This window comes from Phyllostomus discolor, chromosome 14 (genome assembly GCF_004126475.2).
Source record: "Phyllostomus discolor isolate MPI-MPIP mPhyDis1 chromosome 14, mPhyDis1.pri.v3, whole genome shotgun sequence".
Taxonomy (NCBI): domain Eukaryota; kingdom Metazoa; phylum Chordata; class Mammalia; order Chiroptera; family Phyllostomidae; genus Phyllostomus; species Phyllostomus discolor.
The window spans coordinates 27,512,623-27,537,341 of NC_040916.2; the positions used below are offsets into that span (position 1 = coordinate 27,512,623).

Below are 24,719 nucleotides of genomic sequence, written 5' to 3' on the forward strand. Positions count from 1 at the left end.
TAACTGCACGTTACTTTATTTTTAATTGCTCCAATTTGCACTTTCTTATTCGAGAAATGGAAATTAAAAACTTACGTCTTTGGACAGGCGTGCAAGCTTACCAGCATCACACGTGTACAGCCCCTGCCATGTAAAACGTGGCTTTAGAGATGTGTGTGAGTGTAAACAACAAACACCAGAAGGCAAACAAACAGCAGAGATACTTAACAGAAGAGCCGGGCGTAAGTGCGGCTTGAGGAATTTTCACCAAGTGTACGTAATGCGTGTAACCACCACTGTGGTCAGAAATCATACACTGTACGACTTGAATCATTTAAACTGTTGAGAGTTTCTCTATGGCCAAGTGAGTGGCCAATTTTTGTAAATGTTCTATAAACACTTGAAAAGAGTTTATTCTGCAGTTTTGGGGTGCAGTGTTCTATTATGTCAGTTAGGTTTAGTTTATTATGTTCAAATTTGTATCTGTAGGGTTTTTTCCTGTCTGCTGGTTTTATCGATTGTGTACAGAGTTATCTTCAAATCTGTCATTGTGGTTTGGATTTGTCTGTTTCTGACCTCAGCCCTGCCATTTGTATTTTACGTATTTGGGCACTATGGCATCAGACTGTGAGGACTCGGAGCTGTTATGCTCCCCCCTGAAGGGACCCTCTTCTCCGCACATCCCTCTTCGGCCTGATGCCCGGACACACAACCCCGAGACCCTGGGAGGGGCGTGCCTCTGGCGCGGGTGCCTCTCTTCCTGGAGGCAGTTCTCAAAGGGCCGGCCACAGCAGGATCAACGGGATGAGCCTTTCCTCCTGAAGGGCAGTCTGGCTAGCACAGCACCCACTACAGTAGGTTTGTACATGCACCAAACCCCACCTTCTGAAAGGGAAAAGAGTTTTAACATGTGTGTCAGGGCTAAGGGAACATTGAAAAGCATAGTCAGACGAAGTCAGGAATGAATGTCAGCGTTTGGACTCAGATTGCAAATTTGGATTTGGTCTTCCTTGAGACCCAAGCAAAGTGACCACCAGGCTCAGTTATGAAATTCAGGTATCCGACACACACGTGACCCCTGCTCATCTCCCATCGGAGAGTTTCCTCTGAAAAGCACGGCCCACAGTGGTGGTCCCTTCTCCCAGCTCTCCCCTGCGCCCCTCTACGCTCACAGTTACTTAACTCCGTGCATAGATGTCTCTCTCCAAGACTCTACGTTCCTTTGAGGGTAAAGAACAGAAGTTTGCACTTGGGAGGCACCCAAATATTTGTTTCAATTCAGCGATTTGAAGTTTCTCCTTCGGTTACCTACTGTTGTTTCCTGTATTTGTCTTGGAAGTAGCCTGCAAGCCATTTGAAGTCAGGGATTGTGGTTTACAGCTATTTGAATTAATTCCCCTACAGCACCTATAGGTGCTTGATAACCATTGCTTTAAGTTGGGCAGCATCGGAAGCGGATCTTTGGTCGGAGAGATGTGACCAAAGGAATGAGAGCAAAGATGAAAAAAGCAAAGGATCAAGAAATACTACAGTTTTGTATAAAAGTGTAAACTTTTTTTACTTGCAGTGAACCAACGTTCAGGAAGTTTCCCCACAGGCAGCTTGGATATACTATGATCAATGAAAATCAAATCACAGCGGGAACTAGAAACAGTCAAGGTGTTGAGCGTGAGTTTCAGTTAAAAACGATGTAACTATATGAACAGAAAGCTTTCCTACAAACGTAGCCTCTGGACAGTGGAGCTCAGCATCCAAATACTAGTCACAGTGCGAAAGTCGTTCTGAAACGTAGGGCTCTGCTGAGCGATCAGACGCGTTTGGGGACTCACCCGGTCACTCCGCGACACAGGGCACATGGAGGTCAGTTTGTACCGTTCGGAGCATTTGGTGTGCAGACGCCTGAAGTTCTCCTCGAGAAACCTGTCATTCCTCTTCCCCGCACGTCCCCCTCTTTCCCCTCCCCGTCCCCTTTCCACTGCCTGCGGGCTGCTGCCCGTGGGGTCCACAGAAGAACCCCAAGGTTTGGGGTGGTTTCAGGGCACCCTTCACTGCTCCCCTGGCCCTCTCCTACCCCTGTGCACATTAGTGTGAGGTTTGCATTTGCCAAAGGACGCGACCGAGGTTTCCGCTGCGCCGGGTAAGGTCCGTGCAAATCAGCAAGAAACAAGCCAGGCCCGGCTCCGCGTGGGCGCAGTACCACCAACTACCCTAACCCTGCCCCTGCCCCTGCCCCTGCCCCTCCCGGCACTGCCCCTGCCCCTGCCCCTGCCGCTCGCAAGCCGTGCCCAGTCAGAGACCCTGCTTCTGCAGCGCCGCCCAATCAGGGTGCGCTCACCTGCGGAAGGTGAGGGATCCGTGTCCCCGCCAATCAGAGGTGCCTCGGGCTTGGACTTGCGCCCCGCTCCGGGGGGTGGGCGGTGCTGCACCTGGCGGCGTTGAGTCACTCAGCGGAGCGGCGGATGCCTCCTCCAATCGGAACGCGCAGGGTCGGGCGTCGGCCAATCGGGCGCGGGGGGCGGGCCGGCGGGTTCAACCTGCCGCTGGAGCTCAAACCGCGCGGCTGTGCCCGAAGCTGGGTCTGTCCCCCGGCTCGGCTGCCGCCGGCGCGTCGGGAACCCGGGCGTGATGGGGTCCCAGGGGAAGGTCGGGAGGACACAGGTGCTTCTCTTCGCGTCGGTGATCCTGTGTAAGTTCCGGAGTTTCGGGAGGGATCGGTGGGCTGGGTCGGAGGTTGGAGCCAGGCGCGCCCACGGCCGTGCCCGCGGGCGGGGACGGGTCAGACCGGCCGACCTCGCCCTCCGCGTCCCTCCGCCGCTCCCGGCCCCGTCCCCCCTCCCTCCACCCGCCGCTGTGCGGCTGGCTCCCCTCCCCCACGCCGGGAGTCGCGCCCCCTCCTCCGACACCCACCCGGAGGGCGCTGACCGCTGCGCGCACCCGCCGAGAGGAGCCGCGGGGGTCCGGCCGCTCGCTCCCGGCCGCACGGGCGCGCGGGGGCCCTGCCCACCACACCTGCCGGGCCCCGCCTCCGCGCGCCTCCCGAGAGGGCGCGGGCCCCTGGGACGCGCAGCCGCGAGCCTCGCCGCGCGACTCCCTGGGCCCCGGGGTGTCCTGCCCCCGAGGGGACCCCAGAAGTCCGACGGGGCGGCGGTGGCCGAAGGGGTCTCTGTATCCTCCGCTGCTCTGCGAAAGCGTCTGAGCGCGAAGTCCGAGGAGGAGATAAAACTGGAATCTGAGTTTTCACAGGGAACAGCGCTCCAAGTCCCTTTCTCTAGTCACTACCTGAATGAACGATGTTGACCGAGTGGGTGGCCAGGGGCGGAGGAGCCGAGACCCCGCGGGCGACAGGAGGCCCCTGTCCCACGGGCGCGCGTGGGCCGTCTGCTGCCTGGGTGTGGGTGCTTCTGCGCGCAGTTGTGTGAGCATGTGGTTTGCGGGAACTTCTTTCTGCTCAAGGTCCATGTTTTGGGGAGTGTTCAAAGAAAGGAACCATGACAACCCCTCGTGGTAGTGCCAGGTAGATTCGCTTCCCCAAGTTCACTTTCAAGGGGAGGCCGGTTCCCTGCCGCAGTCTGAGCCGGCGACTGTCAGGCGCGGAAGCTCCCTGGGGGTACCCTTCCCCCCTCCCTTTCCTTCCTCACTTTCTGTATCACCGAACAGTCCCGCACTGGCACCGGCACCGGGCACCGGCACCGGAAGGTTGTGAGAGCGCCGCTCCGAGCTCCAGGGCGAGTCCTCTAGTCTCTGCGGGGGATCCAGAGACCAGGCCTCAGAGGCGGCCCCAGCAGATGGGGCCTGAGCTGACCGAGCGTCCTGAGTAGTCACATCTCCAGGGGTGGAGGAACGGACCCTGTGACTAAATCAGGCTACACGGACGGGGACAGTGGTTTGCTTTGTACTGAGGTTGCAGTGGGAGCCGGGCCCCAGGCTGGGGTCTGGCTTGGCTTTGCACTGTTGGCGATCTCCGGCGGGTAGCTGAGCCTTCTCACTTGTAAGAGAACAGCAAGTGGGTCCTAATCCTTCCCGTCCTGGGTAGTAATAGCTGCATCACATATACACGAAGGCGATGTTGGGCATCCCTTTGGGTTTTGTGAGGATGAAAAGCAGGGAGAGACCCCGATAGATCCCGATGGCAACAGTAAAAGATAAGTAGGGTCTTTTCTTGAGTGTCTCGTCGGTCCTGAACCCCCCAGGATGCCAGAAGTATGTGCGGTGTGCACGTGCCCTCCCTCCAGGGCTGCTGCTCCATGTGGGCCTGTCAGCTGGGAGACGGTCCTGTGCCTGGCCCTCCAGCAAAGGCCCAGCCCCATCCTGGGGAATCTGGTGGGGAGGGTGGCCTGAGCCTTTTGCGGCAACAGTGACCCAGGTGACCTAGAGCACCAGCCCACCCCGCCCCACCGTCCCCTGCCCGCCCTCCCACCCCAGCACCTGTGCTTGAAGAGTTTCCAGCTATCTCCCAGTCAGCGTGGCCTGCGGTTAGAACAGACTTTTGGCGGGGAGGGGAACCCACTTTGTAACTGTGTCCATTGCTCTGCCTGCCCCCCCCCAGGCACTCCAGGATTGGGGAGCTGCTGTGGGTGGGTTTGTGCATCCTCCTGTTTCCTGCTGATGTTGCTTCTAGTTTTGCTGTTCAGGGTTAGATTTGACTTCAGCACTGTAGACGGTGAGTCACTCCTCCAGCCTGCGCCCCTCCCCTGGTGAGGTTACTCTCGGGAAGAGCTGTTCCCTTGAAACCAGGAACCAGAAACTACCTACGGACAACAGCCAGAGCTGGGCAGTGAGTGGTCGCGGGGATCCCCATATGTTAGAGCTGCTGGGACTTTTTTACCCCTTTAAAATGAGTTTATTTAGAGTAGGTTAGTACCTTGGCGTGGTTCGGGAATCGAAAGGATATTAGAGGCCCTGACTGGTGTGGCTCCGCAGGTTGTGCGTCATCAGCTGGGCGTCGCTCTGCAAAGGGAAAGGTCACCGGTTGGGTTCCTGGTCCCCTACGAGCAGCAGCTGATCTTGATGTTTCTTTCTGACATCTTGTTTCTGTCCCTCCCCTTTCTCGAAAAATATTGTAAGTAAGCAACGTACTTTAAAAAATGATACTAAAGAGGTGGGGGCGTCTCACTTCCGCCCCGTCCCTGCTCCCTGCACACCTCCCCGTGGTTCCTTCTGCGCCCGTCCAGCGCTTTGTGGTACAGACACAAGCATGTATCAGTATCCGTTCTCTCCCGTCTCTTACACAAGGAGACATATTGTATACATCCTAGCGTATCCTTCATCTTGGTTATTTCACTGAGTGTGTAAGAGCTTAAGAGCTGAGTGTGTAAGCCCTGGAGAGCTTACCATATTGGTGGGTGTTACAGGCACTGGGGCCCGGCCGTTCACATTCCCTCCCAGTCAGCTGGGGGTCGCGGCACCCGTTCTGTGGACACAGAAGTGGCTGCCACCCCTGCTCAAACACAGACTGAAAAGCTACACGTCTTATGTGGTAGATTAGGAAATAATGGAGCTTGTTTTTCACCTTTGTTCGCATTGAGGGAGAGACCTTGGAGATCTCTAAACTCAAGCTTGCTTCTTTTTCATAGTTCGGGAAAGATCTGAGTGACCACTCATCGAATGGGATTGTGGAAGAGTTTTTGGCATTTTGAGGGGATCGTGGGAAGCGGTGTGAGTGGACTCGCACTGGAGTTTTCCAGGCATTGAGAGCTCATCTGCCTGGGACTCCCTGATAAGCAGAGTTTCTGTCCAAAGTCTGGCTTGTGTCTTTGTTTCTCTAGGTGGGGGGAGGACAGGAGGAAGCAGCTGGCTGGCAGGAAGTCTGATCCCAGGGTGGGGGCAGGCAGGCTCAGCCTTCCTTTGGAATGGAGAGAAGGGTGGGGGAGGGGAGGAGCTGAGCTGGTAGAACTGGAAATTCTGCCGAGAGCGGGCAGGAGGGGGATATGAAAGCCCTCCTGGGTAGCCGGGCCCCGTATGGCTCCCTGCCATCCTCAGAGGGCTGCTGACGTCACCGAAGGTGCAGCCAGGGTAGAGGTTCAGACTTGCTCGCCTATTGTTGGGCTGGCAGTGAGTTTTCCTCCTGCCGACACATTCCTTCCCGGTCCCAGCCCCGCCTCCAGGAGCGCGGGCTGGTGGTGGTGGTGGTGGTGGTGGTGGTGGTCAAATGGGCAGGCTGGAGTGGAAGCCCTGCCCCTGGGTTCTGGTCAGGCAGGGCTGGCGAATCCACTTGGGAATCCAGTAAACACGGGTGTTTGTTGCCTGTGTTCAGAGCACCGTGCCAGAGATCAGGGCTATGAAGAAGCTCTGAGGGAAGCCGGGGGTATTGGTAAAACAATTAGCCCACATTAAGGTAAACTGAGTTCACTGCATCTGGTGGCTGCTGGGGCCCTGGGCCCTCCTCCCTGTCCCCCAGCTGCAGCTCCTTGTCGGCTGGAGGGTCCTGTGAGGCCCAGAGTCTAGGGGGGAAGTTCGGGGGAATTTGTAGAGAAAACCAGAGGCTGGCTGGCTTCTCTCTGTCCTTTTCTTCCCTTCTTTCCGTTTTTTTTTTTTTTGGTTTTTTTTTTTTAAACAAATTCCACCAAAATCATAGCACCCTGGCTGGTGTGGCTCAGTTGGTTGGAGCATCATCCTATGACCAAAAGTTTGTGGGTTCGATTCCTGGTCAAGGCACATGCCTCGGCTGCAGGCCTGTGCGTCCCTGGTCCAGATGGGAACGATCCCAGTGGATGCTTCTCTCTCCCCCTTCCTCCCTCCCTAACAGCAATGGAGAAAATGTCCTCAGGTGAGGAAAACACAGTCATAGCAAGAAAGCAACTTAAAATTCCAATCAGTAACAGGGTGGTAGAGAGAAAACAAAGATTTCCTAACAAAGCAGTAGAAAGAAGTAACTTTTTAAAAAAAAAATTTATTTTATTTTTAGACAGGGGAAGGGAGGAAGAAAGAGAGGGAGGGGAGAAACATCAGTGTGTGGTTGCCTCTTGTGCGCCCCCCACTGGGGACCTGGCCCGCAACCCAGGCCTGTGCCCTGACTGGGAATCGAACCCAGAACCCTTTGGTTCTCATGCTGGCTCTCAGTCCACTGAGCCACAGCAGCCAGAGCGAAAGAAGTAGCTTTTCTGTTGTGGGTTTGACCCGCTTGTGCAAGGGATGGTTGCTGGGTTCTGTTCAGTGGGTGCCCCCACCCTCCGTGACCCCCACCGTCCCTCTGGGCAAAGCTGCCGTACAAGCTGAGGAGGATGCGAACATAACTGGGCTCGCCCGTCTCCAAGGAGCCGCAGACGCACGTTAACCAAGTGAAATACAGAGCAGGCCGAGAGTTAGGGCCCCCAGAAGTCTCCGGCTGTGTGGGGCCCCCCGAGGAGAGGGGCGCCCTGCCACATTAACAATGGAGGAAAGATGGTCCGCAAACGTCCAGTCAGCTTTGAGGTTAGTTTCCTCCTGGGGGTGCTCCTTGAAAGTCACTGTTTCCCCCTTTGGTTGAGTATCTGGCTCACTTGGTCGTAAATACATTCAGAAAGAAAGACGCTTGGGCATCGCTGGTTTCAAGGAAGACTCGCCCCAGCGGTTGAGTCGGGTGGACTTGATTCGGACAAACCTCGTGGCCCCACGACGTTTCCGCGCTGGGAGGGTGCGGGTTCTGACGTAAAAGCAGACGTTGCGTAGTTCTCTCTACCAGAGTTGTGTGCAGCGCGTTACTTCGGGGAGGGGGCAGTTGCCAGAGGAGAGGGGGGACTGGCTTGTAAGGTGTATGATTGCCCAACCACTGTGCTGTACACCTAAAATTAACATGAAGTGATGTTGCATCTAGGCTGTACTACAAAAAAAGAACAGAAAAAGTATGTGTAAGGGCCTCCGCAGTCTCCTCTCCAGGATGGTTTCAGCCTTGCCCAAACCATCAGGAAGGAGAAGGGGGAGCACCCCTGGGGCTACCCCGTGCCAGCCTCGCCTTGCCCCTCTCTCCCAGCCCCCCCCCGGGTCTCCTGCGGCCTCTCCTGGGGACCTGGCTGTCCTCAGCACAGCCAGACTCCTCCATCAGAGCTTCCCCGCAAACCCTACGAAGTAATTCCACTAAGTCAGACGCTGAGCCCAGCAGACTGGGGAGCTGAACCAGGCCCTGCGTCTGCCTCCTTGGGAAGCCACAGCGTCACCACGGCCACTGCCCTAGGAGGCCGCAGCGTGCACAGGTTCACTCACACCCTCCGGGTGCTGCCTGGTCCTCTGTCCTCAGGACCTAATAATCCTCCAGGCGAGGGCAGCCCCACACCGAGGCCGGGCACCTGGACCCGCAGAAGAGGAGGAGGAGGAGGAGGAAAAATTCTGCTGGGTAAACACGCGGCGGAAGCCAAAAGAGCGATGTGAAGGGGCAGAGCCCAGCCCGGACGGGGTGTGTGGGACCCTGGCAGCCTCAGGAAAGGGCCAGGCTGGGGAGGGACCGGGAAGTGGGTAGGATGCCAGATCGCAGCCTGAACAGCCTGCCTGTCATGCTATCACCCAGAGCCTAGACAACCGCCCCCATCCCTCCTCCCCGCCCCCTGGGGCAGTCCCAGCCACTGCCAGAGCCCGCTCGCCCCCTGAAAACTGGGCTTTCTGGGTTCACATTCTAGTGTTAATGGACGTGTCCTCCTGGGGGCTTCTAATGAGCAGTCAGGGAGTTTTGTTAAGCTTGCCATTCTTTCAGGTCAATGTAAAGCCAGCTTGTCGAATTTTGCACGCAGAAGTTAATTTGGACGTTAAAACAGATACATTTTGGCTATGTTAAGTAGATCACTTCTAGTTAAGTCTTCCCATTTCTGGAAGAATCTGCAAGTAAGTAGTCTTTCCAGCAGTAGCACTTCCTCATCTCCACCCTCCCACGCCTCCCCCGCCTCCCCTGCCTCCCCTGCCCCTCCACAAGGATCCTCAGCGGCCCAAGAATCTCCGAAATGGGCCAGAGGAGTGAGCTAAGCGCCCCTCATCCTCAGAGCTGAGTGGAGACTTTTGTTTATCCAGCAAAAGTTTTGTTAAGTGCCCCCGGCAGCCTCAGCCGAAAGCCAACATTGACACCCGCCATCCGTTTTTCTCTTGTCCTGGCTCAGCCTGGCTTCTTCTCAGACCCAAACTCTAGCTCTGCCTCCAGGTCTTTAAAACAGAGAAATTCAGCCTCCATCCTTATAACAACAGGGGGTCAGGATTTCCAAGAAACTTACCCAAACTTGTGTGGTGCAGATCGGAAGCCAATGGGGCACAACAGGCCTGGGTTGGTGCCTCGAGCATCTCGGCCTTGGCCTGCGAGGTGGTCCTGGGTGGGCTCTGCCCTGGAAGCCCACCATTCTACCCACGGCGAGCTGTGATAGTCCGGGTCCCTGCAAGTGAGCCAGCAGAGGGACTCAGGAGAGAAAGACCCAGCCCCACGGGGGATCCTGCTAGTATTGTGACCACACAGGGGCCAGGCCCTGAGCGGGGCTGCCCAGGGCCAGCTGTTGTGTGTGGGTTCTTGACGTCGCGTAGGAAAGACTTGACGGCGCGCGTCCACGTGACTATGAGGGTACGTTTATTAAAGTTGGGGGCAGTGAGACCAGGAAGGCCTCGGCAGCAAAGAAGCAACAGGAGAGCCCAGGCCGGGCTGCTCTTGCTCACTGGGAAGTTGGAGAAAAGATGGTTCGGGGGATTGGCCGGGTGCCGGGTGCCAGCTGCCCGTGGCCCTAGAGCTCAGGAGACAGCGTGCCTGTGGGGGGAGGAGTCGGGGAGCACACACTGGGCCCTTGGTCTCGCAGCTGTATCGTTTTTATCATCGGTTGCCTGGGTGTGTCCTTTGAGGGTAGGTGTCCACTGAATGGTCAGTGGCAGGGCAGTGAGTGGGTCTTCAGTCATTGTAATTGGTTCTGGCCTTGTCCGCCCGGTCTTGCTTCTTTTCTGGGCCTGGGGCTGAGACACAACGGAGGCCTAGATGTTGTCTCCAGGGAGGAAAGGGCAGGGGAGCAGAGGTCACACTGGGGGTGAGGTCCTTGTTTTCCCAGGTTGGCCCCCTGCCAGGCACTCCGCCCTGGTGGCCATCTGGAACCTGGCTGTGAATTGCGCAGCCATTGTGTGCAGCGGTCTGTCTCGGTTTCCCTGTTCCGCTGGCCAAGGCCTTTTCCCGGCTTCCTGCCCCCGGTCTCATGTCCTCCTAGTAAATGTGTGGGGCATGTACAGTGTGTGTGGACCAGATACCCTCACACAGCCCGTCTGCGGTGTCCACCGTGTGGTTATGGCAGAATTTCCCTGCTTGTTCACCTTTTGCTGGGCATTTAGGTTTTCTCTTTCCTGCTGTACTAAACAGCATGTAGCTGTCCTTGTACCTTTGCACTTAACTTGGGTAAGTTTCCCACTTTGCTGTTTGTCGCTGTGTGGTTTGGGGTACCTGTGCTACTCCTCACTGTTCTCATCTGTAAAATGGATGCTAACAGTATTATTCATCTTGGGCTTTTTGCGAGAATTTAATGAGATAGTGCTCACCAGGCACAAGTCTTACTGTGTCCCCTCTGCCATCAGCCGGCGGTCCAGGGGGTCCCAAGACTGTGCTCCGATTCCAGACACGGGGACTTAGGCTCTGCTTCAGTCACGGTGTAAGAGAAGCCTGCGGGATAAATAGGTGTGTCTCTACAGTTTGCCGCAGTCGTTACTGTTACTCAGGCACAGAGCGGTTTTCAGATGTCACGCCCCCAGCCTTGCAGACCCACCACCCGTCCCATGTCCCATCGGGGGAGTGGATGAGCCCTTGCGGGACTGACTGCCCCCGCCCCTTCTCCAGCCCGAGCCCACCTTCCCTTCCACCTCCCAGCCTGGGCCTTCCCGCTGCCCTGGCCCTGTTCTCAGCCGCGGTGCCGCAGGGCGGCGTTTCCTGCGGCCCCTTGTCCTTCCTGGAGGTCTTTCAGACCCACACACGCACTTCAGGGTCTTGATGCTGCTGTGGGCCCTGTTTCTTGCTTGTCTGTTAACTCATTTCACCTTTAAGGTTCTATCGAATCGTTCAGTGCGTCCTGGTGTGATGCTGTCCTTGTATTTCCTGTTATTCTTTACCATCTCCTATTTCCTTTTTTTTTTGTCTTTGTTGCTGCCTATTCTGGCATTGTTTTATTTATTTCCCTTTTTGTGGTTTGGTTATTTTCCTTTATTTCCCTTTCCCACTCCATTGGTCATATTTGCATAAATAAAAATGTATTAAATATGCACTTAATACATATTTACTTGCTACACAAATGTAGAACATAGAAAAGCTGCCCAGGGTCTAATTTCTCAGATCTGTGTAGTGTCGAGTATTTGTAATCTCCCGTTAGAGGTTTGTTTTTTTTTTTTTTTAATATTTTATTTATTTATTTTTAGAGAGGGAAGGGAGGGAGATAGATAGAGAGAGAGAAACATCAATGTGCGGTTGCTGGGGTTATGACCTGCAACCCAGGAATGTACCCTGGCTAGGAATCGAACCTGGGACACTTTGGTTCCCAGCCAGCGCTTAATCCACTGAGCTACGCCAGCCAGGGCCCGTTAGAGGTTTGTAAAAAAATCCTCATGGAGGACATGTTGTTCATTGGTGAGAGAGAGAAAGAGAAACAGAAAAACATCGCTCGGCTGCCTCCCGTTCCAGCCCCGACCAGGGATCAAACCCGCAACCCCTTGGTGTGCAGGGTGACGCTCCAACCAAAGGAACCGGCAGGCCAGGGCTCTTAGGACGTTCTGTATGGGCGTGCTGGGTTACCGTCACTGTCTACAGAAGTAGGGTCGGTGCTGGCTTTGGGGCACATGTGCCGAGGTTGGAACAGGGCAGAGAAGGTCAGCGTGGCCCCGTGTGAGGGTGGCAGGCGGATTCTGCCAGCGTTCCGCCCTGGTGGGCGCTCTCACACCCTGTGATGGGAAGAAACGGGAGTCCAGATCTAGTGTATGGCACTCACTAGCAGAATTGTGACTTTTCACTGTACAAATATGTGTGTAAGGCAATCTGCGAGGTGAAAAAGAGGCTGAGTTATGCCTGGTCTCTTTGTGCTAATACAGTGACGTGCATTCCCTTCATAAACCTTAAAAAGTCAAATAAAAACAGGATCGTATTTTGCATATCTTTCTTTTCCATTTTGGACCTATTTCTACGTCAGCTCAAGCCGACCCACCTCGACCTTTGGGGAGGCACTCTGTCTTCCGTTGTGAGAGGTGTCATGTGCTGGAGCCAGATTGCCTGGGTGAGAATCCCAGCTCTGCTGTGCGGCCTGGAGCCAGTTACTTGACTTCTGGGCCCCGACTGAGTCCTGTCGGATGGGAGCAGCAATGACACTGACCTCCCAGCACGGCTGTGAGGGCCAGTGTTTAGACCCTGGTGTGAAGGGCTCAGTGGGGGTCCTGGCACATAGTATGAGAGAGACCAGCCGGCACCATTTTATTCCAGCCAGTCTTCCCTTCACTTGGTTATGCTCAGAAGTGTGTCCAGAATTCAGGTACGATAAATGGAAGGGATAGGAGAAGTCTTTTTTTTTTTTTTTAAGATTTTATTTATTTATTTTTAGAGAGGGAAGGGAGAGGGAGAGAGAAACATCAATGTGTGGTTGCTGGGGGCCATGGCCTGCAACCTAGGCATATGCCCTGACTGGGAATCGAACCTGCAACACTTTGGTTTGCAGCCCACGCTCAATCCACTGAGCTATGCCAGCCAGGGCAAGGGAAGTCTTTTAAAGGTCTTCAAGAGTTCTGTTGATTTTTTTAAAAAAAATAATTATTTTTCTCTTGTTGAGACACAGTTGGCATACAGCACGGAGCTGGTTGCAGGTGTGCAGCGTAGTGACCCGATATTTAACACACTGTGAAAGGGTCACAGTCTAGTGATAGCCGTCACCATGTAGTTACAGAACGTTAATTTTTTTTTACTTTTTAATTTTTTTAGAAGGAGAGACAGAGAGAAACGTCGATTTGTCGTTCCACTTATTTTTGCATTTATTGGTTGCTTCTTGCATGTGCCCTGACTGGAGGTCGAACTCACAACATTGGCACAGGGACGATGCTCCAACCCACTGAGCTCCATTGCCAGTCGACGGGCATTTGGGGTGTTTTCATTATCTCGGCCATCGTAGAAAATGCTGCAGTGGATGCGGGGGTGCAACCTTCTGTGTTAGCGTTTTCCTGGCAAATACCCAAAGGTGACGTTGCTAGAGTGTATGGTGGCTGTATTTTTAATTTTTTCAGGGATCTCCATACTGTTTATCATGGCGGCTGCATCAGTTTGTATCCCACCACCCGTGCACAAAGGTTCCCTGTCTCCACATCCTCACCGACACTCGTCATTTCTTGTCTTCCTGATAGTAGCTATTCTAGCAGTTGTGAGGTGGTCGCTTGCTGTGGCTTTTATTGGCATTTCCCTGAGCACCTTCTCATGTACCTGTTGGTCATTTGTATGTCTTAGGAAAAATTTTTAAATTTATTTTTAAAGATGTTTTTAGGACTTCCAGCCAAGATGGAGGCGTAGGTAGACACACTGTGCTTCCTTGCACAACCCAAAGAAGGACAGCAACAACGTAGAAACAAAAAACAACCAGAACTGGCAGAGAATTGAACTGTGTGGAAGTCTGACAACCAAGGAGTTAAAGTAGACACACACATCCAGACTGGTCGGGGGCGAGGAGAGGAGTCGCAGCAAAGCGTGGCTGGCGGACCCCGGGTGCGCAGGGTGGCAGCGGGTGGACCGAGAGAGGGGGCAGATTGTGGAGGGGCGCGGTGAATCTGCGCCTGGAGGACGGGCTGACCCACATTCTCGTGCAGATAAACCAGGCGACACTGGGGAGCGAGACAGACCACGCAACCCAGGGTCCCAGCGCGGGGAAATAAAGCCTCAAAACACCGATTGAAAACACCCATGGAGGTTGAGGTGCCGGGAGAGACTCCCGGCCTCATAGGAGAGTTCGTTGGAGGGACCCACAGGGTCCCAGGATGTACACGAGCCCACCCACCCAGGAATCAGCACCAGAAGGGCCCAGTTTGCTTGTGGGAAGTGGTGGAAGGGACTGAAATCCAGCAGAGAGCGGAGCAAGTGCCATTGTTCCCTCTCGGACCCCTGCCCTGGGGAACACCTAAGGCTCCGCCCCTCACTATGTAACAGGCACAAAAGAAAAATGGCCCAAACAAAATAGTAGATCAAGGCTCCAGAAAAAAATACAACTAGACCACGAAGAGATAGCTAACCTATCAGATGCACAGTTCACAACACTGGTAATCAGGATGCTCACAGAATTGGTTGAATTTGGTTGCAAATTAGATGAAAAAATGAAGGCTACGCTAAGTGAAATGAAGGAAAATGTACAGGGAACCAATAGTGATGGGAAGGAAACTGGGACTCAAGTCAATGGTGTGAACCAGAAGGAAGAAAGAACATCCAATCAAAGAGGAATGAAGAAACAAGAATTCAAAAAAATGAGAGGCTTAGGAACCTCCAGGATATCTATAAACGTTCCAACATCCAAATTATAGGGGTACCAGAAGGGGAAGAGGAAGAGCAACAAGTGGAAAACTTATAGGAACAAATAATAAAGGAGGACTTCCCCATTCTGGCAAAGGAGAAATAGACTTCCAGGAAGTCCAGGAAGCTCAGAGAGTCCCAAAGAGGTTGGACCCGAGGAGGAACACACCAAGGTACATCATCATTACATTAGCCAAGATTAAAATGAAGGGGAGAATTCTAGAAGCATCAAGAGATAAGGGGGCAGTCACCTACAAAGGAGTTCCCATCACACTGTCAGCTGATTTCTCAAAACAGACCTTGCAGGCAAGAAGGGGCTGGAAAGAAATATTCCAGGTCATGAAAGGCAAGGACCTACATCCAAGATTGCTCTATCCAGCAAAGCTTTCATTTACAATGGGAGGGCAGATAAAGTGCTTTTCAGATAAAGTCATATTAAAGGAGTTCATCATCACCAAGCGCTTATTAGGTGAAATGTTAAAGAGACTTATTTAAGAAAAAGAAGATCAAAAACATGTAGAGCAAAATGACAGCAAACTCACAATTATTAAGAACTACACCTAAAACAAGCAATTTAAGCAAACAACTAGAACAGGAACAGAACCACAGAAATGGAGATCACACAGAGGGTTAGCAACAGGGGAGTGGGAGGAGGAGAGAGGGGAAAAGGTACAGAGGGTAAGTAGCATAGATGGTGGGTAGAAAATGGACAGGGGAGGGCAAGAATAGTACGGGAAAGGTAGAAGCCAAAGAACTTATAATTTTGACACATGGGCATGAACTAAAGGGGGGGAATGTGGGTGGGTGGGAGCGGGTGTGCAGGGCGGAGGGGAATGAAGGGGGGAAATGGGACAACTGTAACAGCATAATCAATAAAATATAGTTAAATAAAAAATACAAAAGATTTTTTAAAATTTATTTTTGGAAAGGAGGGGAGAAGGAGGGAGAAAGAAGGAGGGAAACAGAACAGGTGCCTCGTAAGCCTTGGGGATCAAACCTGCAATCTAGGCATGTACCCTGACTGGCAATCGAACCCACGACCTTTTGGCTTGTGGTACGATGCCCAACCCACTGAGCCACACTGGCTAAGGCAGCCTCAGCCAATTTTTTAACTGGACTCTTGTGGCGGGCGGGGAGGTTGCTTTCAAGTTGTATGAGTTCCTTATATATTTTGGACATTAACTCCTTATCAGATACGTGATTTGCAAACATTTTCCCCCATTGGCCGGCCGCCTTTCCGGTTTGTCAGTGGTTTCCGTTGTGGCCTTCCCTTATGTAGAAATGTTATCGTGGGAAAGTTGGGGCTGGGGTCAGACAGAGTGCCTGTCACGGGTGCCCTAGACCTCAGGGTCACTCTGCTCCGGCTCCTTTCACAAAATGCCGCTGACCGGGTGGCTGAAACTCAGCAGACTCTCACAGTCCTGCAGCTAGATGTCCAGTGTCGGCGCACGGGGAGGGCTGGTGCCTTTGGAGGCCCCTCCCCTTGGCTTGCAGACGCCACCCCCTTGCTGCCCTTCACGTAGTCCTATGTGTGTGCACACCAGCACCCAGTCCGGCCGCGGGAGGGTGTGTCCTTGGGGCTTCATTCTAGCCTAGCCACCACGGGACGGTGCAGTCTTCCAGTGCAGTCACATTTAGAGGCACTGGCTGCAGGGCTTTCGAGGGAGCACAATACAGTCCTTAGCCACCCTGAATCATTCTGAGGGTGACCTCTGCTCCCTGCTGGTCATCGGCAGCTGGCGTCACCAAACCTCCTGCAACTCCTCCCATGCTCCTCCCTCTGCCCCGCCTCCCAGGGGACAATCCTCTGCTGTTGTCACCTGCGGAGGGATGAAGGGGGGGCATGGCCCTGGGCAGGGAACTTTACTTCTGTTTCAAACTATGAAGCAAATTTGAAAAGTAATTTTTAAGTTATGAATCTAAGCTTTTTTAAAAATATATTTTATTGAATATGCTAGTTGTCCCTTTTTTTAAAAATTTCATTCATTTTTAAAGAGGGGAAGGGAGGGAGAAAGAGATAGAGAGAAACATCACTGTGTGGTTGCCTCTGATATGGCCCCCACTGGGGACCTGGCCTGCAACTCAGGCATGTGCCCTGACTGGGAATCGAACCTGCGACCCTTTGATTCGCAACCTGTTCTCAATCCACTGAGCTACGCCAGCCAGGGCAAATCTAAGCTTTTTAATGTATATATAGATTTTATTTATATTTAAAGAGAGTAGAGGGGAGACAGAAAGAGAAGAACATCAGTGGATTGCCTCTCACATACTTCCCTGCTGGGGACCTGGCCCGCAACCCAGGCATGCGCCCTGACTGGGAATCAAACCCACAACCCTTTGGTTCACAGGCTGGCTGGCACTCAGTCCACTGAGCCACACCAGCCAGGGCATGACTCTAAGTTAAAAAAAAAATAGCGGAACACTCTTTTTCCCTCCTGAGAGCTGAACAGTTGTGGGCGGGCGGGGGGATGCTTTGCTAGTATTAAAATTGTTTAAAGATTGGGTTTTAAATCAAGTTTCCTTTCTTCTCCATTTGGGCGTGCGCTGTCTGCCACTTTGAGAAATAGGCTCGTCTTTGTCGATGAACCCGAACGTGCGGATGTGACAGTGAGTGAACAGTCTGCCGTGGGTCGTGCGTTCAGGTTCCGTGCTGCTCAGGGCAGACCCGCCGCAGACGTGCTTCGTGCCGCGTGTACTCGGAACGGCAGTGAACACGCGGTCCCTGCCCCCCCCCCCCCCGGGGTTGAGTGTCTGGTCGGGAGACGCACCTGTGTGCAGGCGATGTGACGTGGGATGGACTTGGACAGGGGTCTGCACCAGGCGGTGGCAGCCCTGGTTCTGGTGAGCGCAGGTCCTTTCCTGCAAAACTGTGGGTGTGCAAGAAGGAGGGGAAAGGGCGCTCCTTGCAGTGGGAGCAGCGAGTTGCGAAACAGCCTGGCTTCTCTGGAAACTGCGGCAGTTTTGTGTTACTGGAGGGTCAACGGCAAGAGCAGAGAGGGTGATGGGGACGATAAGCTTATCACAAGGGCAGGTAGTGCGGGAACCCTTGCCTTCCTGAAGAATTTGCATGTTATCTTTTTTTTAAAGGTTCTGTTTATTTATTTTTAGAAAGAGAGAGAGAAATATCAATGTGTGGTTGCCTCTTTCATGCCCCCCACTGGGGACCTAGCCCACAACCCAGGCCTGTGCCCTGACTGGGAATCGAACCAGCGACCCACTGAGCCTCACCAGCCAGGGCAGAATTTGCATGGTATCTTGTGGCACCATGGGAAGCTTGAAGCTAGCGTTGGGTTGTGCTCTGGGAGGCACAGCGCCACCCAGCCTCTGGAGTGGCCTTGGTTTGAATTGGCACCACCACCCAGCAGCTCTGGGCGTCAGGGTCCCCGTGAAGAATAGGGGGGACGATAACAGTGTTACCCGATGGCAGGGTGTTGCAGGGCGGAGACGGTGGTCCCGCACAGTGTGCTCGCAGCAGTGCCTGGTGCACAGTGAGTGCTCAGCAAATGTGGGTTTTTCCTGGGCAGTGGGGTGGAGGGCGGACTTGAGTGGGGCAAGATTAAATGAGGCAGAGAGGCCAGTGAGAGAACAGTGGCAATTCTGCAGGGCACAAGGGCGCTGGAAGGGGCAGTGGGGATGGAGAGGAGGGGCCAGCCTGAGGGACACCTTGGAGGCGTCATTGATTGTAAAGCTCAGTGTTCGGTTTGCTAGAGTGAAGGACAGATGGTGGTAGCCTGACGGTGGCCTAGTAAACATGCCACCAACCTGGAGAGAGGTCGTGGGTGTTGGCGTGCAGCAGGCAGTGGCCGGAGGGGTGGCCTGAAGCCCTTGGAGACGGTGGGAGGCACGGGGATGGGAGCCTGCAGCTCAGGTGAGAGGCAGTGGCTGGAGCCGGCTGGGTGTGGGCATAGGTCACTTTGGGGCTGCAAGAGAGAGATATGGAGGAGGAAAGGCCCAGGGCAGAATGCCGGGGATCACTCATATGAAGGGATGGGCAGAGGAAGCAAAGGTCAAGACGGAGAATGAGACAGAAGTCTGAGGGCTGCACACAGAAACCAAGGGAGTGGGGTGACTGGGGGGGCGGGGGATGGGCAGGGCCCACGTGTGAGCAAAGGCCACGGGCGGTGACCGAGAAAGCGTGTGCTGCATGTTCATGCTTCTAAGACTGTCTTATTGTTTTTGGGTGTGATCTACAGCCTGTGTATATGTTTAATGTAGTTTCCCCCCAATAAGCCCTTATTTTATGATCAGGGCATCTTAGAATTGAGAAATACAATGATTGGTGACCTCAGTCAAGGCAATTTTAATTCCAAGGTCAGAACCAAAGCCACACTGCAGTGTGTTTGGTGGTGAATGGGTGTGTTGGCTGGGGACGGTGTGTGTAGATACTTTCCTTAAGAAGTTGGGGGTGACCTCTGGCTGCTGTGGCTCAGTGGATTCAGCACTGGCCTGTGCACCAAAGGGTCATCAGTTCAATTCCCAGTCGGGGGCACCTGCCTGGGTTTCAGCAGGTCCCCAGCAGGGGGCGCTTGAGAAGCAGCCACACGTGGATGTTTCTTTTTCTCTCCCCCGCTCTCTAAAATCAATACATAAAAAAAGAAGAAGAAGAAGAAGAAGAATTTTGGAGAGAAAGGGAACTTCCAGCTAGAGGGGGTGCAAGATTAAGTGAATCTGTGCCAGGTTTTCTGTACACGAAAAGGCCAAAAGTCTATTGATTCCTTTGACTTTGTGGCTCTTCTTGTGAACCTAGAGTAAATTAAACATCACGATGGAAAGGCTGAAATTCCCTCCTGTTTTTGTGTACCATGTGCGTTAGTAGGACATTGGTATGTGTGCACAACATGCCACGTACAAGTTCGGGGTCAAGGGCAGCAGGGTGCTGTGAAGAGGCCCGGGGAAACGGAACCGATGAGGAGGTGGGCTGGGAAGCCGTGGGCGTGCCAGCGGGGCAGGATGTGGCGAGGGAGGGCCTCCTGCCTGCTCGCCCGTCCGTCCGAGAAGGGCCTAGAGAAGGGTGTCTGCAAGGCGGCTGCAGGGGCAGGGGAGAGCTGGCTTGGTGGGCGGGACGCATTTTCCGGGCAGAGTTTATGTTTATTGATTGTTTGTGTGTAATTGGAGAGAACGTTGAAGCCAGAAAGTGAAGTGGGTGCGCAGGACGATACGATAGGAAGACACAGCAGTTGGTGTTTCCTGTGGGTCAGGCACATTTCGAAGCACTTTGTGTTGCCGCTTGTAAAACTCTTAGCAGCAGCAGCAGCTGCGTTGTGATTCAGAAACTGTTCTCACCCCCATTTTACAAATGGGCCAGCGAGGTTGAACGGGACCCATGGTGGGTTGCCCGGGTCGCACGGCCTGGTAAGCAGCGGAGGTGGGGTTTGAGTGCAGGCAGCCGGGTCCCAGGGGCCCCTTCAGAACAGGGAGGGGGCTGGGCCAGGGTGGCTGGGGGCCTGTGTGATAGGAAGGGCGTGGTGGTGGGGCTGGGCTGGGGGCCAGCAGCCCTGCCCGGAGGGAGGAGGGCGGCTCGCAGCTGAAGGACCCTGGGGAGAGAGCCCTGGAGCCGGCTTCGGGTCAGGGTGTGTGAGGAGAGGGAAGACACCTGGGGCATGGGTGCAACTCCCGAGCCTGTTCTAGATCCCGTGGTCTGAGAGGCCTTGGGAAGGGGCTGTAGCCACAGGCGGCAGCAATGCAGAACTGACTGCCAAATTCATGTTCAGGGCTTTTTATTAAAAATGTTTTTGGTGTTGCCCTTTATGTCAAAGGCTGGTTTTTAGTCTACTTAGAAGCTGCTCTTTATGTGGGCGGTGCTGTGGCCTGGGTTGCTCTGAGGTGTGAGTTACTGTCGCAAGACATTTATCAGCGACTGCTCCTGGGGTCCAGGCCTGTGGGGAGGGGGGCAAGGAAGCAGGATCGGGCAGCGGAAGTCCCACGAGGCCTCAGCCAGCCCCAGAGGGGGCCTCGGTGTGGAGGCGTGGGGGCTGCCAGTGTCTGCCCCTCAGTGATCAGGCTCGCGTGCCGGCTGGGCCTGGCGGGAGGCATTCTGGCTGCTGTGGGGGGGGGGGGGGGGCGCGGCTGAGGCCTCCTTCAGGCAGCAGCCCCAGCGGCCGGGAGGAGCTCTTCCTTCCTGAAGGCGTCTGGTTCACACATCGGTGCCCGTCACGGGCAGCAAATTGTAAAACCTGAGAATCTCAAAAACACGAAGTTCTGGTCCCTAAAGTGGAGAAAGCTGACTTGGACAGAAGTCAGAGCATTTCATTGTCAGCACTCTTGGTGGGAACTTCAGTTTAGAATGTTACTTAATTTCTGTGTCCGTTACTACATTGAATGATAGACGGGACATTGGAGTGTAATGCCAGGTACACAGATACAGGGTAACATTATTAGAAAGAAATTGTAGGAAAAGTGAGCCCGACTTGCTTGTTTGTAACCCAAGGACACTGTTTCATTGCCCTCAGAGAAGGAAGGAGGGGGAGAGAGGGAGAAACATTGATTGGTTGCCTCTTGTAAACTCGGCCGACCCGGGATTGAACCCACAACCTTCGGTGTATGGGATGACACTCCTCCAGCCATCTGAGCCACCTGGTCAGGGCAAGATGGGCCTGACTTTGAAAAGGATGGCATTTCATTGCATCGCGTGCCTCCCTCAGACCAGGGGCTTTTCTGAGAAACACCATGGTTTCTGAGAAGAGGGGGAACGGGCGTGTGGGGGTGGACTGGGTGCCTGTCTCAGTGGGCGTCTCCTTGCCCAGGAGGGTGGGCCATTCTCTCATCTGTAACACTGGGAAGAAAAGGCCTATCTGGGCTAATTTACGACGTCGGTCAGATTTTTTAAAATGTGTCGACATCTCCTTCCATCCTTCCCCAGTGGAGGAGAGTGGAGGGGCCTCCGGGATCTGGGGCCCGGGGCCCTGTGGGGTGCGGGAGGGGTGGGCGTGGTGCCTGCCTGTATCTGAGAAGGCAGGACTCGCACGGGAGGCAGGCAGCGAGGCTTCCCGAGTTTGTGGCGCGTGAATGAGGGTGATTGTGTGAACGCTGCCCCTGGCTCCCGGAGTTCGGCCGCCGTGGAGGGTTTAGCCCCTCCTGGGCCTGCTCCCACCGTGTCGTTAACGGGCCTCGTCTCTCCTCACCGCCCCTGCACCCTGCCACGCACCTCCCTCTCCCTCCCTCCTCCTCCGGGCAGGAGGGACGCGTGACCCTGGGCCGGTCCCCTCACCGCCTTGGGTCGAACTGGAGCAAGAACACTTGTCCTGCTGGTCTGTCGGGCTTGTTTCAAGGAGCAAACGATACTGTGTTTGCGGAAACACTCCCACATGCCCCAGATCCCCTACAAAGGCCGAGGGCCCCCCTCCACTCCGGGGCTTTGTGCCAGGGCTGGTGGTGAGTCCTCGATGGCTCAGGACCCGGCTGTGACCGTTCCAGAAGCTGCTCTCGGACGGGTGGGAGTCTGAGTGGATCGCTGGGAGTCGCAGGAGGTGGGGGGATAAAAAACGAGAGAAATTGTGTTTGAAAGAAATGTTCTCTTTCCACCGATAGTAGAAGCATTGGCCTGCGGTCGTAGCAAAAAGCTTTGGAAGGAGGTTGCTTGGGATGTTGGTGAGGGGGGGACGCTGGGAAGAGCCAGGCCCCCCTGAGCCCTGCACCCTGGGGCCTCGGCCTGGAGAGGCCTGCCCGCACTGCCTTCGCCGCTGCCCACCTCTGATGGGACCCCCTCTCCTTCCACTCAGGCTCGCTGGCGCGGGGCAGGGGCGCAGTGTACACTTCGGAGTCTGAAGTCAGAGTTCCCGAGAATAAACGTGAGTTGGCTAGGGCTGTGGAGGGGGAGGGGTGAGCAGGCCAAGGCCCCTGGGGCCCTGGGGGCCCTCCCGTCCCGTCCACTTGCTGCTGCCCTTTCCTCCCGCTCACCGTGAGCCTGTCTGCAGCTGCCAAGTTGTCCTGCTCCTACTCCGGCTTCTCCGCTCCCCGGGTGGAGTGGAAGTTTGCCCAGGGCGACATCACCAGCCTCGTCTGCTACAACAACAAGATCACAGGTGAGCCCTGCGCCTCCTCCTGCATTGCGCCCGGACCCCAGGGAGGGGGGCGCCCAGGCTCCAGTCCCTGGTCCCTCCCAGCTCTCCAGCTCGCTCTGCCCTGGTCCCTCCCCCACAGGCCCCTATGAGGACCGGGTCACCTTCTCGAACACCGGCATCACCTTCCACTCCGTGACCCGGAAGGACACAGGGACGTACACCTGCATGGTCTCGGACGAAGGCGGCACCACCTATGGGGAGGTCAGCGTCCAGCTCACTGTGCTCGGTACGTGCCTTCCGGGCGGGCTCGGCGGTGCCACCCGAGGGGGCGAGTGCCTGGCGAGGGAGCAGCTGGGGCTGGTGGCTGGGGTGTCCCTCTCGCCGGCCGCAGCACTCCCAGCAGCCCCCGCTGCCCTGTGACCAGCACCTGCTGTTCCCTCCAGTGCCTCCGTCCAAGCCCACGGTGAACATCCCCTCCTCTGCCACCATCGGCAGCCGGGCGGTGCTGACCTGCTCGGAGACGGACGGCTCCCCGCCCTCCCAGTACCTCTGGTACCGGGACGGGGTCCCCATGCCATCAGAGCCCAAGAGCAGCCGTGCTTTCAGCAACTCCTCCTACAGCCTGAACCCCAAGACAGGGGAGCTGGTACGGAGGGGGAGGCGGGCAGGGTGGGGGCACGGGTGCAGGGGCCCTGAGGGGGGAGGAGAACAAGCTGCAAGGTGAGCTGGGCATTGGGGCCGCAGACCCTCAAGGGCAGGTACTTGGCTCCTCGAGGGGACACCGGCGTGTTTCCGGCCCCCAGGTCTTCGATCCCGTCTCAGCCTCTGATTCGGGAGAGTACTCCTGCGAGGCCCAGAACGGGGTTGGGACGCCCATGATGTCCGACGCGGTGCGCATGGAGGCAGGTGAGCGCGGCGGGCGCGGCAGGGCTGGGGCCCTGCCCCGGGCGGGGGTGGGGCCGCCTTCCGTGCCGGCGCGAGGGTGCGGCTGGTGCTGTGGGTGAGCCTCCTCTCCTCTGTGTCTCACAGTGGAGCTGAACGTGGGGGGCATCGTGGCCGCCGTCCTAGTAACGCTCATTCTCCTCGGGATCCTGGTTTTCGGCATCTGGTTCGCCTACCGCCGCGGCTACTTTGACAGTAAGGACTTGCCCTCGCAGGGCCTCCTTCGTCCCGTCCCTGGGCGCTGGGTTCGGGTTGGGTCCCCCCCGGCTGCGGGGTGGGCGCCCTCCCGACACGGAGTGCGCGTGCGCAGGGCTCCTCTCCCGGGAGCCCCCACCGCCCGCCCCGGGGCCGCCCTGCTGACACCCTCGCTGCTCCCTCTGCTTCTTTTTCAGGGACGAAGAAAGGGTGAGTGAGGCGCTGCGCTGGGGCCGCCGGCCGAGACTGTGGATGTGGGCGGTGTGACGCGGCGAGGGGCCCCGGGAAGGGGCGGGAGGCGGGGGCTGGGCCGCACTGGGATTCCACCTGCTCCCCGCGGCCGCGCGCTGCCCTTCTCCCTGCGCGTGTCCCGCGGGGGCCCCCCCTCCCCCGCCCGAGACCGCGAGGTCTGGGGGGTTCCCGGTGCTGCTGACCCCCGGGAGAGGGGCGCGGGGTCTGAGGGCCCCGCCGGCCTCTGCTCTGTCCGCAGGACCGAGAGTAAGAAGGTCATCTACAGCCAGCCCTCGGCCCGCAGCGAGGTGAGTGGCCGGGCGGGCCGGCGGGCGGGGCCCACCAGCCGCGGCGAGGCGCCTGGGGGCCGCTCAGCCTGCGCGTTCCTTCCCCAGGGCGAGTTCCGACAGACCTCCTCGTTCCTGGTGTGACGCGGCCCTCCTCGGCCCCAGCCGGCCTTACGCAGGTGCTGCCGGACTCTGGCCCCAGATGCCGTGGTTTCACGGGGCGTCGTGCGTGTCTTCTGGCCCGCAGGGCCCCTTTCTCCTTTGTTGGGATGTGTTTTCAATCCCGTGGCCGGGAGCCCCCGCCCTCCGCGCCTCCCTCCTTGCCCGGTGCCGCTAGGGGCCAGCGCTCCGCCGTCCCTGCGGGGAGCCACGCGGGGGTCCTGGCCGTGCCCCCGACTTCCTTTCCCTCGGGAGTGGAGGGGCCCTCGGCTAGGGGTCTTGGGCCTGAGGCCTCGGCTCTCGCCGGCAACTCCGAGGACCGGCGGAAAGGTGGTCTGGGGGAAGCGCCGGGGTCCTCCCGCAGCGCCTGTGCGCACGCAGACTGACACCACCCGTGTCTGTGGGAGAAACGGAGGACCTCTGGTCGTGGACAGCTGGGGGGACGGGCAGCGTGGGTTTCCGAGCTGGAGCTGCGTGCGTGTGTGGTCTGAG

General features: G+C 56.1%; 1 protein-coding gene across 1 annotated transcript; it reads left to right on the top strand.

Annotated features, from left to right (window-relative positions):
- The first annotated feature begins 2,507 nt into the window (after nt 1-2,507).
- On the top strand, nt 2,508-24,373 carry F11R (F11 receptor). The gene is made up of 10 exons (XM_036015585.1): nt 2,508-2,665; nt 22,132-22,200; nt 22,327-22,434; nt 22,553-22,699; nt 22,857-23,059; nt 23,217-23,319; nt 23,443-23,550; nt 23,748-23,760; nt 24,041-24,089; nt 24,177-24,373. The coding sequence occupies exons 1-10, from the start codon at nt 2,605-2,607 to the stop codon at nt 24,210-24,212; spliced, it is 897 nt and encodes a 298-aa protein (XP_035871478.1). The 5' UTR covers nt 2,508-2,604; the 3' UTR covers nt 24,213-24,373.
- Nucleotides 24,374-24,719: the final 346 nt, after the last annotated feature.

What these genes read in the sequence shown, in the direction of transcription:
- F11R (XM_036015585.1), top strand. Translation starts at nt 2,605, where the DNA reads ATGGGGTCCCAGGGGAAGGTCGGGAGGACACAGGTGCTTCTCTTCGCG. An exon ending in CTTCGCGTCGGTGATCCTGT is followed by an intron (nt 2,666 to 22,131) that starts GTAAGTTCCGGA and finishes CCTTCCACTCAG; the next exon opens with GCTCGCTGGCGCGGGGCAGG. An exon ending in ACCCCAAGACAGGGGAGCTG is followed by an intron (nt 23,060 to 23,216) that starts GTACGGAGGGGG and finishes TCCGGCCCCCAG; the next exon opens with GTCTTCGATCCCGTCTCAGC.